This window comes from Camelus bactrianus, chromosome 9 (assembly GCF_048773025.1).
Source record: "Camelus bactrianus isolate YW-2024 breed Bactrian camel chromosome 9, ASM4877302v1, whole genome shotgun sequence".
NCBI lineage: Eukaryota > Metazoa > Chordata > Mammalia > Artiodactyla > Camelidae > Camelus > Camelus bactrianus.
Window position 1 is genome coordinate 39,227,281 of NC_133547.1, and position 13,037 is coordinate 39,240,317.

The 13,037-nt window shown below is 43.3% G+C and overlaps 1 protein-coding gene across 1 annotated transcript in view; it reads right to left on the reverse strand.

The window, feature by feature from the left end:
* Positions 1-223: 223 nt before the first annotated feature.
* The window catches only part of AKNAD1 (AKNA domain containing 1), a 31,873-nt gene continuing 19,059 nt past the window's right edge, over positions 224-13,037 (reverse strand). Inside the window, exons 7-11 of the mRNA XM_074370089.1 lie at positions 11,050-11,135; positions 8,058-8,155; positions 3,589-3,711; positions 3,388-3,495; positions 224-1,300 (exon numbers count right to left, since the gene is read on the reverse strand). Of these exons, the coding sequence (XP_074226190.1) occupies positions 1,215-1,300; positions 3,388-3,495; positions 3,589-3,711; positions 8,058-8,155; positions 11,050-11,135 (501 nt within the window). The 3' untranslated portion in view covers positions 224-1,214. The remainder of the gene's footprint in view (positions 1,301-3,387; positions 3,496-3,588; positions 3,712-8,057; positions 8,156-11,049; positions 11,136-13,037) is intronic.

Sequence of the window (13,037 nt, forward strand, 5' to 3'; positions counted from 1 at the left end):
TAGAATGTTTTTTTCCTAAGTCCTCACCTCAGATTCTGTTTCTTCAATACCGCTAATGTTGCTTAAGGATGTGCTTCCAGAAGTCCTGCAGGAGTGGGAATGAGGTGAGGGTGTAGCAGAGTCTGAACTGTAGGTCATGAAAGCCTTATGATTTTTCCTAGAAGGCAGAAGCACATTGATACTTGTATGAAGTGCCTTCAGCACTTCCTCAGCTCTGTGGTTCATTAGTGGCTGTGTGTGTGTGTGTGTTGGGGGCAAGGAATTTGCATACTTTCTGCTGAAGGACACACAACCAGAATGCAAAGCCAAGAACTCCCCAGTGACCACATTTATAAAAACTACCACACTGTGGTAACGGGTGATGGGGTTCAGACTGAGTGTGACTGCACAGCCTGAACTCTAGCCACTCTGCTAAACTATCGATTCTGCCTCCTAAGTAGCTCTTGGATACTAGTCTTCTCTCTTTCCTTTTCTACCACCCTTGGCCAAGCTGCCATCATCCCACCCGGATTATTGCATTAGCCTCTTACTTGGCCTCTGTGCTCCAATCCTTGACTCTAATCCATTCCCTCTCCCTTACTAGTTAGAGTGATTTTTTTAAAACACTGGAAAACTTTTAAAAAAAAAACACTCTGGTTAAAAGCCTCATTGGCTTCCCGTTATATCTAAGAGTCTGAAATCCTTCCTGAGGCTGACAGGCCCCTGCAGAGTCTGGCCCTGCCCATCCCACCAGCCTTCCCTCACCAGCCCATCTTGCCCCACTTCCTCTCCCTCTTTCAGGCTCCAGCTGCATCAGTACTGAACTTGCCAAGGGCTTTTCCACACCAGGAGGCTCTCTCAGACTGGCATCTTCTTCACTTTTCCTCCTCCATCCCCTTGCTAGTTCATTCATACTTGTCCTTTGGAACTCAGCTTCCCTGAGCCCCCAGATTAGGTCATAGTACTCTGTATGCCTCCTTTTCCTCTACCAAGAAAAGTAAGTTCCACAAGGGCAGGGAGAGTAGTTGAATTTGTCACTGTGTCCTCTGCACCAGTGTCCTGTTACTGACGCTCAAATATTTTTTGAGTGAATAACTGAATGACTGAACTATTAGCCAGACTTAGGTTTGAATCCTGGCTCTACTACTTATGCTCTAGGTGATTTTGGGCAGGTAATTTAATGCACTAAGCACATTGCATGCACCCAACCCATGGGTAGTCATTTTTCATCATACTTACTTCCCTTGTATGGATTCACATTCATCATTAGAGGATTTTGAATTCGCTCTCTGGGAACAGATCCATTTTGGTTTTGAATGAGCTGAAAAAAAATGTTAGCTATGATTAAATTCGGAGCATCAAAAATGATCCTCAAATGGTGGATATATGGGTATCATTTCCTGAACTTTTCTGTATCAGTGAAATAGTTCATAAAATTTTAGTACGTAATAAAATCAGGGAACATGGAAAATGGCCATCAAGTATTCCGAATTCAAGAAAAGGAATTCAATATTTAAAAAGAGCTTAATTGGCAGACCAGAGACCAGGGGTCTAGGTTCCATGGATGCTAGTTGTGTGACCTGGGCATGTCTATGGGCTCAGCTTCTTCATCTGACAGATGGAGGGATGATATTTTCCTAAAGCTTGGGCTGAATGGATTTCTGAAGTCCTCTCCAGTTTAGGAGCAAGGATTCTAGGAGTCAGAAACTAAATTATGTTACTGAGACAATGCTAGAAAATAGAGACTAAACAGAGAAGATAAATGTAGGAGAGTCACCATGGAAGACAAGAACGCCAGGGGAAGGGAGGGAGGAAAGTCAGTGGCCAACAATCTGCCTTCTCGGTCGCTGAGGCTCCCTTCTCCCCCTCTCTTGCCTCTCTTCTCCTCTCTCCTCTGTCATCTCCTCTGTCTCCTTCCAGGTCTCCTGTCATATCCTCTGGTCTCTAGTAGCTTGGCTTCACTCCCCCACATGAGGATCCCATTTGACAAGGGAACAGGGAGAGATTATCCCTCAGACGTGGAAGGCAGGGCAGAAGCCAGAAAGTCCAGGTTTCTGCACCCAGACTCAAGTTATGATGAACAGAGGCACTAATGAGCTCAGTCTTAATACCTTGGTCGACCCCAAATATAGTTGTGCATTTTACCTGAAACATAGAAACTCAGAGTTGGAAAGGGCCATAGGGTCATCTGGTCCAGTTCTAATCCAGTCTACAGATTTACAACATCCTGACAAAGTACATTGACCCCGGTCTACAGGTGGGGCTCACGACCTCCTGCAGCAGCCCACTCCATTTTCCATATATTCCAGTTGCTGGAGGTTCTTTTTAAACATTGTACAAAGATGCCTCCTTGGGACTTCTACCCTCTCGGCCACTTAATGTTTACTAACAGAGTTCAAGGTCACATTTCAAATGACTCAGTTGCTTTCCTTGTTTGTATAATAGAATAAGAGGTCTCATGGGCCGTAGACCCCCAAACCAAGAAGACAGTGAAGAAATCGGCCGTTAATTCTGTGGAGTCTTAGGGAGTGTCACCTCGAGAGAATACATCCAGCTGGAAGACTTGATAGCTCGGGGTGTGTAGGGGAGGCACAGATGAGGTCAGTCAAGTAAATGCCATTCTTAATCTTGGACACTGGCAATTGTGAAAGATCAGAAATATTCTCTCTGGTGCCCTGACCCCAGTGATGAAGAGAAAGAGCTCTGAAGGTGTGAACTTGCCCACAATGAAAGAATGTCAGGGAACCAGACATGGCTGTCATTCTGAAGCAAAACAAGGTGTTTCCTTCCTTTGTTTTCCCTTAGCACCTTAGTCTATGCTTTTTGCACTTAACCACATTTCGCCAGGAACTTTCCTTATTTGGGTATAAGTTTCTTTCTCTCAATAGGTTGTAAACTCCTTGGGAGGAAGGAGCCATGTCTTAGTCATCTTTATAAATAAATGTTTGTGGGATTTTAGTTTTTCCCAAAGAAGGCAAAGTTCTACACTGAAATTAGCGATATAATGTTTAAGGAGTGTAAAAATAGTCTATTTCTTCACAGGATGACTTGTTAGTGGGGATGTATTTAAAGCTTTTGCCACTCCTGAATAATAATGGTAATAGTGGTCATTACTGAGTCAGCCATTTGTTCGGCAAATATTTATGATCTGTTACCGACTTACACTGGTATGGCTCTTCGTAACTGTCAGAGTCCTTTCCTGCCAGGCTTGCACATCTCCCAGCCCCAGCCCAGCGTCTTGCCGTCCAGGCTGGACGTGAAAGTGGCAGGTGAGTGCTGGAGACCTGGCAGCAGACTGGAGAGGGCAGGGGCTCCCCAGAAGGAGGCAGTGGGCGGTGTGACGTAGGTCTCCCACGCGGGGAGCCTAGGTTGTTTACAAAGATGGGGTTGTGCAGGAGATGTACTTACAAGGTGAAGAATTCTTATTTTCATTTAAAAAGCGGAGCTGGGCAAAGGCACTTCTTTTGCTATGATTAAAGTAGTTCTGTCCTGGGGTGTTGTATCTATAATGAAATTCTAAAAAGAAAAAATTAAAAATACAGCTCATTGCCTGGGAGTAACAGCTGTCCCCACTTAAGCCTTCTCCCTGAGGTGGCCCATCACTCTCACCTCTAGATGGTTCTTTACCACGGACTCTCCGGGAGTTAGGAATCTTAGTGCCACATTTCTCACATCTACTAGTATGCAGTCCAGTCCCGGAAGCAGAAGAGCAGCTGTGTCCTGTATCAGAACCTGAAAAAGCCCAAGTTACACAAAGGAAGTGTGACGGCTTTTTTTTATTATTATAATCGTAAAATGTGCTCTGGAAGTAGAGCTCTTACTATGCAGGGTTTGCATTGGGCACCAGTGTTTAATTTTCCCCCAGTGGGAAACTTAACAAGGAGGGTTGCCAGCCTAGGGGTGACATTTGGGATCCCCTTATGACAACTGAGAGATGTTTTGATAAGTAACAGGATGTGAAAGTCTCAAGGTTTGCTTAGCACATGCAGGTGTTTAGGAAAGTTCTTCTGAATGGATGATCTGTGAGAATTTGGCCCACTGAATTATCAGACAGCCTTGCGTTTGTAGAGCAAATGCACTACAGTTTTCCAGATTTGCCCTGATACATTCACATTCTTTTCTTAGAACCTGAGGTGTCCAGGAGCTTGCATTTTGTCATCCAGGCAATTGGAAAGATGGTTTTCCTCTACGTCACATTCATAAGCCCACGTGGGAAACTGAATCATAGCTTTGCCCTCATCAGTGTCACAGAGAGGCTAGTAGTAGAGAGGATGTGTGTCCGGTGCAGGTCTGGGTCTGGCTTGGCAGGCTACGGGCAGTGGAGCTCTCCAGGTAGGGCATAGTGTGGGAACCTGGGCCTGGCAGGTGAGCATGTCATGCTTGATGTCCAAGCATGGTCTCAGCTCCAAGAGAGACAAAGCTGGGGGACAAAGCTACCTGCCCTGCAGCACTCATGATTACTCATTTGTAACATCATCTTCCAGAGTGTAAAACACAAATGAAATGAGCTCTAGGAAGGTTTTTTCTTTCCCAAACTTCAGTTTATAGTCTTTGAATGTCTTCTCAATCCAGAACCCAAGGAAATTATAAATAGAGGAAGAAGGAGGTATACATCCTGGGAAGGTTGTGTTGTACAAGGGAAAGAGCATGGGTTCAGCTAGGCCTGAGTTTGCAGCCTGGCACTGCCACTTACTAGCTGGGATGGTTGACAACGTGCCCACACATTATTTGACATGTTCTTCAAAGGATAGTGCCTAATTCCTCTCCTTGAGTGTGAACTGGATTTAGTGATTTGCTTCTAACAAATAGAACAAAGTAGTAATGATGGTGTGTAACTTCCAAAACTAGGTCATAAAAAACATTGAAGCTTCTATCTCAGTCTTCCTCTTGGATCACTTGCTTGAGGGAAGCTGGTTGCCAAGTCGTAATGACACTCAAGCAGCCTACTGGAGAGGCCCCCGTGGTGAGGAACTGAGACCTCCTGCCAATGGCCATGTGAGTGAAGCGTCTTGGAAGCAGATTCTCTAGCCCCAGTCAAGCCTTCAGATGATGACAGTATTGGCCAACATCTTGACTGCCGCCTTTGAGCGACGTCAAACCTGAACCACCCAGCTAAAGGGGTCCCAAATTCCTGAGCCGTAGAAACTGTGACATAGTACATGTTTGTTGTTTTGAGCCATTAAGGTCTGGGATACATCATTATACAGCAATAGATAATACACCAGCTCTTTGATCCTGGCAAGTCACTTAATTTCTCCATTTCCTTATCTATAAAATAAAGATAATTCCTACCTTCTAGTGGTATTGTGATAGTTAAGATACATACTTTGTCATACACTATGACATATATTTATGTCAACAGTTCTCAAATTTTTGATTTCAGAACCTTTATACATTTGTAAATGTGAGGGCCCTAAAAAGCTTTTGCTTATTACAGTTTTTGTCTACTGTATATCATAATATATGGCATTTTTCATACCTGTGGTAAAAATCCACCCCCACCCCTGGCAGTGGAGAAGAGCTATCATACAACATTCAGTCAGCTGAACACAGATTGGTAGAGAGGAATTTCTTTATAAATTTCAGGTCATTTTTGCTGTGTAGAATCATTCAGCTCTAACTAAGACTGAATGGGCAGTCCCAAGGCTTCTTGTTTTAGAATTAAACTGAGGTATTTTTAAAAATTTTTATTATGGCACTTAAAAACAATAATCCGTTCATGTTCATAAAATAACATTTTAAGGAAAGGTAGCTATTTTTAAAAATTAAAAAGAATTAATGAGAAGAGTGGCAGTGTTTGTTATGTCTTGAAAAGTAGCTATTTATTTTATTTTTATTGAAATATAGTCAGTTACAATGTGTCAATTTCTGGTGTACAGCATAATGTCCCAGTCATGCATATATATACATATATTCATTTTCATATTCTTTTTCATTAAAGGTTATTACAAGATACTGAATATAGTTCCCTGTGCTATACAGAAGAAACTTGGTTTTTATCTATTTTTCTATGTATTAGTTAATAATTGCAAATCTTGAACTCCAAAATTTATCCTTTCCTCCTTTCCCCTGGGAACCATAAGATTGTTTACTATGTCTGCAAGTCTGTGTTTGTTTTGTAGATGAGTTCATTAGTGTCTTTTTTTCTTTTCTTAGATTCCACATATGAGTGCTATCATATGGTATTTTTCTTTCTCTGGCTTACTTCACTTAGAATGACATTCTCCAGGCCCATCCATGTTGCTGCAAATGGCATCATTTTACTCTTTTTTATGGCTAGGTAGTATTCCATTGTATAAATCTACCACAACTTCTTTATCCAGTTATCTGTCAATGGACATTTAGGTTGCTTCCATATCTTAGCTATTGTATATAGTGCTGCTATGAACACTGGGGTGCATGTGTCTTTTCGAATTTGAGTTCCCTCTGGATATATGCCCAGGAGTGGGATTGCTGGATGGTATGACAAGTCTATTTTTAGTTTTTTGAGGACTCTCCATACTGTTTTCCATAATGGCTGCACCAGACTACATTTGCACCAGCAGTGTAGGAGGGTTCCCTTTTCTCCACACCCTCTCCAGCATTTATTGTTTGTGGACTTCTGAATGATGACCATTCTGACTGTGTGAGGTGATACCTCATTGTAGTTTTGATTTGCATTTCTCTGATAATTAGTGATATTGAGCATTTTTTCATGTGCATATTGGCTATTTGTATGTCTTCATTGAAGAATTGCTTGTTTAGGTCTTTTGCCCGTTTTTAGATTGAGTTGTTGGGTTTTTTTCTGTTATTAAGTTCTATGAGCTGTTTATATATTCTGGAAATCAAACCTTTGTCAATCACATCATTTGCAAATATTTTCTCCCATTCCATAGGTTGTCGTTTTGTTTTGCTTATGGTTTCCTTTGCTGTGCAAAAGCTTGTAAGTTTAATTAGGTCCCATTTGTTTATTTTTGCTTTTATTTCTATTGCCTGGGTAGACTACCCTAGGAGAACATTGCTAAGATTTATGTCAGAGAATGTTTGCCTATGTTTTCTTCTAGGAGGTTTATCGTGTCTTCTTATGTTTTAAGTCTTTAAGCCATTTTGAGTTTTATTTTTGTGAATGGAATGAGGGCGTGGTCTAAATTCACTGACGTACATGCTGCTGTTGGCAGGTATCTAGAATGTCTGGCTTAACAGAAGGCAGCTGGATTCCATAGCCATGTCTGCATTCAATCTGCTGCAATATTGTTCTTGCACAAAAAAGAGAGGACCTCATAGCTGCTCTCAAAGGGTCTCAGGAACCCCCCAGGGGCTCTTTGCCCCACTTTGAAAATCTCTACTCTGTTACAGTGTCTGGTATACAGTAAGTCTTCAGTAGATGAAACCTATTATTTTTATTAGAAAGTGTTTTGTCTACAGAGGAGAAATAGAACATAACGTGACATAACAGGAAGAATGCTGAGTTGAAAGAAATGCTCTTGGCTAACAGGCTGTGTGAACGTAAGTGAGCCTGGTTAGCTCTCTAAACTGGGTAGATTAGGCTCAGGTGGTGATTTTCTTGCTCAGGAGCTGCCTAAGCAGGCAGGCCTTGGCCCCACCTCTTCCTCACTTAGGGCGGCCCTGCCAGGGGATATTTTTCTGCTTTAAACTATCTTTGAAGAACAGCTCCTATGACTAAAACTCATTGAATTCTGTGCACTGGTGCTCTCTGGGTCTCCTTCCTGCTCTGACTTTCTTTGCTTCTATGAAATATGAATGGACAAGTCAGCAGCACCTCTCCTGTGGCCTGTGAGCTCCCCAGGTGCAGATTATGGATCATGCTGGAAGGATGCCCTGCAGAACTGGGGCCGCCTAATGACTGAGCATGGAGCCCTGCAGCTGCAGCCAGAAACATATGTGGGCACTTTCACCCTCTTTGACCACATCTCATCTGAATCTACTCATTATTAATTCTTTACATTTTGGGAAAAAAATACAACATGCAACACCCTAGTCTAGGTGGTGGGTGGCACATGGGCTGCCCACAGTGAGTAGACCCCAAGGAGAGGGACCTTGAAGTCTGGACACCCATACTCCCAGACCCCTCAACTTACCGAGAACCGAGTCTGGGTGCACTGCCTTGTCTTGAATGGCAGTGGGAAACCTTCCACAGTTGATTCCTCTATGGCCTTTTTTCTTCACTTTTTGCTTCCTAAAAAAGGTGCAGAAGGTCCCATAAACTTTGAGAACACTGCTTATAGAGATAGTGAGAGTATTGGTAAAACTGAAATGTGAAACGTCTTACGTCAGAGCCTGGACAGATGTAGGAGTGTGTATCATCTCAGCCCAGTGGTCCCTCTGCCTGCCTGAGAGCTTCCCCAGGAGAAAGTGCGCCCGGCACACTTTGGCCCGGTAAGAACGTGAATACCAGACGTTAAAGGTGAGTCTGTCCTGCTTCCCTGAGGATAATATCTAATCATAATATACACATACACAGTACAGAAATTTGAAGTATGGAATTATAAAATTTGGAGTTTTCATCATATTCACGTCTCAGAATCAGTTCTTATCAGGGGAAGAAGCCGTGCTACATGTCAGCACCAGATCGCGTGACTTTGGCTCCATCGTACAAGCTGAGCAATCCAAAAGGTCCAACAAGGTGGATTTTGTTTGGTGTCGATGAGGCTCAAGGCTGTGAGAGCATGTGGGGTTAATTTTAGCTGTGCGCGGCCACCAGGGGGCATCGGAAATTGTCATTTACCAGGACGCTTCCACCGACCTGCCTGTAGCTTCAGCCTCCCTCCTTCACAGAAATTCTAACATCTCCAAAGGAATTCTAATTAATAACAATTCTTAAGAAAGCTCTGGCTCAGCCCCTGAGATACAGTAATAGCCTCTAGGGAAAGTTGCTCATTCTTAGCGTGAAGGGTGCCTGCCCAAGACATCCTCGGACGTAACTGGTGAGTCAGGAATGATTCTGATTCCCGGAGATGGGGTATGAGCCTGCAGTGCTGCTTGCAAATGCGTGCCCTTCCCGCTGTGCCCAGGCATGCTGCCTGCGGACAGAGGCACCGAGGTTGGGGGCTGAGAAGCCAGGCCCTTTCCCTCCTTTTGGAAAAACATGCTCTCCTCCTGAGTCACATATGTTCTCACACCTCATTTTCTGTCTCCACCCTCCTCCTCTGGGGCATTTGAACATCTGCTCTCCAAAGGGGATAACTTTGATCGCACTCAAGTGAGTTGAGTCCAACACATGACTTTGTTTTTCTGCCTCTTTTAAACTTCTTTGTGCACTGAAACCTTGCCAAGCAGCTAAAGGCGATTCTACTTGAGAAGAGTTTTTCAACAAGACAAAGTAGCTGAAGTGAACTCTTAAATCCAAAATTCCGCAACTGATACAACACAGGGCTAAGCATTTTACATGTAGCATACACGATATTTATCTGCACGTATTTAAGTATCCTTCCAACAGTATATACATCAGCAAGCTTCATAAAGAATATGTCCCCTCTGAGAGGAATCTAATCTAAAAGAGTTAAGAGGATATATAGCCCACTGTTCAGTTAGTTCCTCAGAGATGACGTGCTTTACCAAGGCTTCCACTTATAAATCATGTCTTTCTCCACATCACACCTCAGCAAGTAGATTCACTGTTGGATCTGATTTTACACTTGGTTGTGTTTCTCCTTCCATCTTGTCCATCATAAAAAGAGAAAATGTAGTCGGGAACATTGGTCCCTGTCTTGGTACTTAAATGGTTCTGTGGAGTCTAGACTGGGAATTTAGAAGAGAAGTATCTTGAATGCTTAATCAAAAAAAACCTTTTTTTTCCCACTTAACAGAGGTGCTGGGGATTGAACCCAGACCCTCTTGCACACCAAGCAGGTGTTCTTCCTCTGAGCTATATTCCCCACCCCACAAAACGTTTTTTAAATGTCAAACTATTTTCATTACACCTAAAAAAAAATCAAAACCTAGATTTTAATTCAATAAATAAAAATAGTGGGTCTGGGATGACTCGGGGACTAGGCATCCTTAGTGCCCCTTGTATTGAAAAGGGAGTCAAAATTGACATGTTGGTTTAAACTGTCACCAGGTTAATGGTCCACACCAGGTGACACATGGTGATTTTTACCACAAACACTGTGCTGTTTCCCTTTTGTGGGGCAGAAACTCAGTAGAACCCTCAAGACAAGTGCCCATTCCCGTGCTGGAATGCTTTCTAACAGGAAACTTCAGTCCTTTGGCCCTTGTCATCTGCCTCTATTAGAGTCCATTGTTACATGTAATGGTGGTGACTAAACACCTCCTCCCTCCTTGACGCTTGACCTTTCTAAGGTAAATTAACCAAGCTTTGGCCCCAGTCCACAGTGCCGCCTCACCTTGGAGGAGGAACCCCTTGCTGATGGACAGAAGCTTCAAATAAGTGATTCTCACTCCACGTGGGCCAACAGTGTTTCAAAACCAGTAAGGATTCTCCTTAGGATCTTACACCTACCGCTTTTTACCTGATTTACAGCTTGTCACCTCTGGAAGATTTCCTGCTTAGGAAGGGGGAGAAGTAAACCCTAAGACGTGGGATTAGGCTTATTTCTGGTGGGACTAGGGGGCAGAGGTGGGAACCAACAGGGAAGATTTTCACTCATCATGAGGAGAGCGTAGTGATGGCGGTATACAGTGGTGTATAATAATCTCCCATCTGGGCAATGGTCGAAGGGAGCCTACAGGCCAAACCACCTTCCATATGCTGTAGCCCTGATTCTTAACCATGAGGGGCTATCAGAATCCTCCAGGGAGATTTAAAAGAAATATTCCTACCAGGGCTCCTCCCGTGGCGAGGCTGATGCAGCGGGTGGGGCTGAGGCATGAGCATTATTTGAAAGTCCCCCTGGTAAGGTTGATGCTCTCCAGTTGAGACTCACTGCTAGAGGGATGTCAGTTGGGAGGGGGTCTGGGCTGTGTGTCCAGCCCTGAGGCCTGTGATTCTGTAACTTCCCCAGTGGCTGCTGGCACCTGTCCAGTCAGTTGATGCCCACTCTCACCAGCGTTATTATCCCAGGACCGGCTCCCACCCACACTGGGAATTTAGCAGCAAGAAGCCCTCACCATTCAAGGACCTGGAGGCAGAAGGCACAGCTCGCACTGGTTGTCTCTGCACGGTCCTGCCTTCCCGGGGCGTTGTTGGGGTCCTCCTGCACCACAGAGCACACATAGATGCGATGTGACTGAGGAAGTGACTCATCCCTTGGCTGCTCAGGCACAGCCCAGCTAGCCACACTGGCCCTGCAGAACCCGCGTGTCAGGTCCCCTCCGCGCTGGTTTCTCGCTTGGGGGTCTGTGTGGTGATGCCCTGGGGCTTAGAGAAGGAACGCTTCCACCCTTGCCTTGACGTTTCTCCTTCTCCAGACATTTATAAATCTAGTTTACAGATGACAGAATAGTTTACCCCCCTTTTTTTCCCCTTTCCTTTAGTTTCAAATTACCCCAAGCACCACAACAGATTTAGGAAGATGATTTTTAAATCCGTCAATCTGACCACTGCCTAGCAGAGCTCTGAAAGCTTTTCCAATGCAGTGTATTGAACTAGGAACGAAAACAAGGTTTAGAGACTATCTAGAGGCCCAAAGTATGGTTTATATGTCCCTGTGTAATACACACACACAGATCACACTACTGAACGGAAAGGTCTGATATACCACCTTAACTGTGTTTTTACCCTTTATATAAACCGAAAATAGATGTACTTTTCTCACCATTATAAACAGTGCTGGCACGAGCATCGTTGTACAGATAGCTTTTTCTATATTTTGAATTACTTCCTTAGGAAATGTGTGGGTCAGAGGTTGCAAACGTGTCTGTGTGACGATGCATGTTGCTGAATTGCTTTCTGTCAAAGCTGTAGGAATTACACAGCCGCCCACAACATTTGACCGTGGGCGGCTCAATTTGACCACACCTTCCTCTGCATCAGGAATTACCCCTTGAAAACGTTCTTGTTAATTTAAAAAGAAGGGGTGGTACCTTGTGTTATTAGCATTTCCTGTGTTATTAAAGGAGATAAACATTTTCACATATGCTCATTTGTTGGTTGTATTTCTTACTTGTGACTTCTAGTTCTTATCTTTTGTCCTTTAACATTTTGGAGGGTTTCAGTGTGTTCTTATTAGTAAAAACAACCATTTGTTGATTGCTCATTCTGCCAGGCACCACCCATATCGTGTCTTTTATCCCTTCCCGCCATCCTGGCACATTTTAATGAGGAGTGATCTGGGGCTTGGAGAATTTAAGCAGATGGGCAAGGTCACACAGAGTGAGTGGCAGAGCTGGCATTTGAACCTGTACCCGTATGCTTGTGTTCTTAACCACAGTTCCACTGCTCCACTTGTCAGAGCACCTTTGTGGATAAAAATCTCAGTACTAAATGTTGTTTGCTCTTAGTATTTTCCAAATTGTCTGCCTTTCTTAAAAAAAATTGTGGTTTCAGTTTTGCAAACATTAGTTAAAATATTGATGTTGTCAAAGAGGTGGTAGAAATGGCCAAGAAACATACAAAAATGGATAAATTTCACAAATAGTAAAAGAAATACAGATTAAGACTATGAGTATCAGTTTTCACTTATCACCATAGCAAAGGTTGGAAAGAGAAAGAAAACATTTGGGTTTGGCTCAGGTAGGAGGCACCACTGTTCCCACGCACTGCTGTGGGCGTGTAACCGGGCACCACCTTGCTAAAGGTCTGTTTATCAGAATTTTCACTATGTACCTTTTAAACTGTTAACTACACTCCTAGGCTTTTATTCAAAGGAAATAACTATGGCCAAAGGTTTGCATATAAGTGATTTTACTGAAGCAGTATTTATAATATCAAAGAACTGGAAAAAACTAAATGTCCATCAATAAGGGGTTGGTTAAATGAATCAGGGTACACCCCATATAATGAAATATAATGCAGTCCTTAAAAATGAAGCTGTAGGTTTATTCTCTGGCTATTGAGAGGCCCACAATATAATGTTAAATGAAGAAAACATATCACAATTCATGTATGATCCCATTTTTGCAAAAATGTGTATGTGTATTAGAGAAAAAAGACTAAC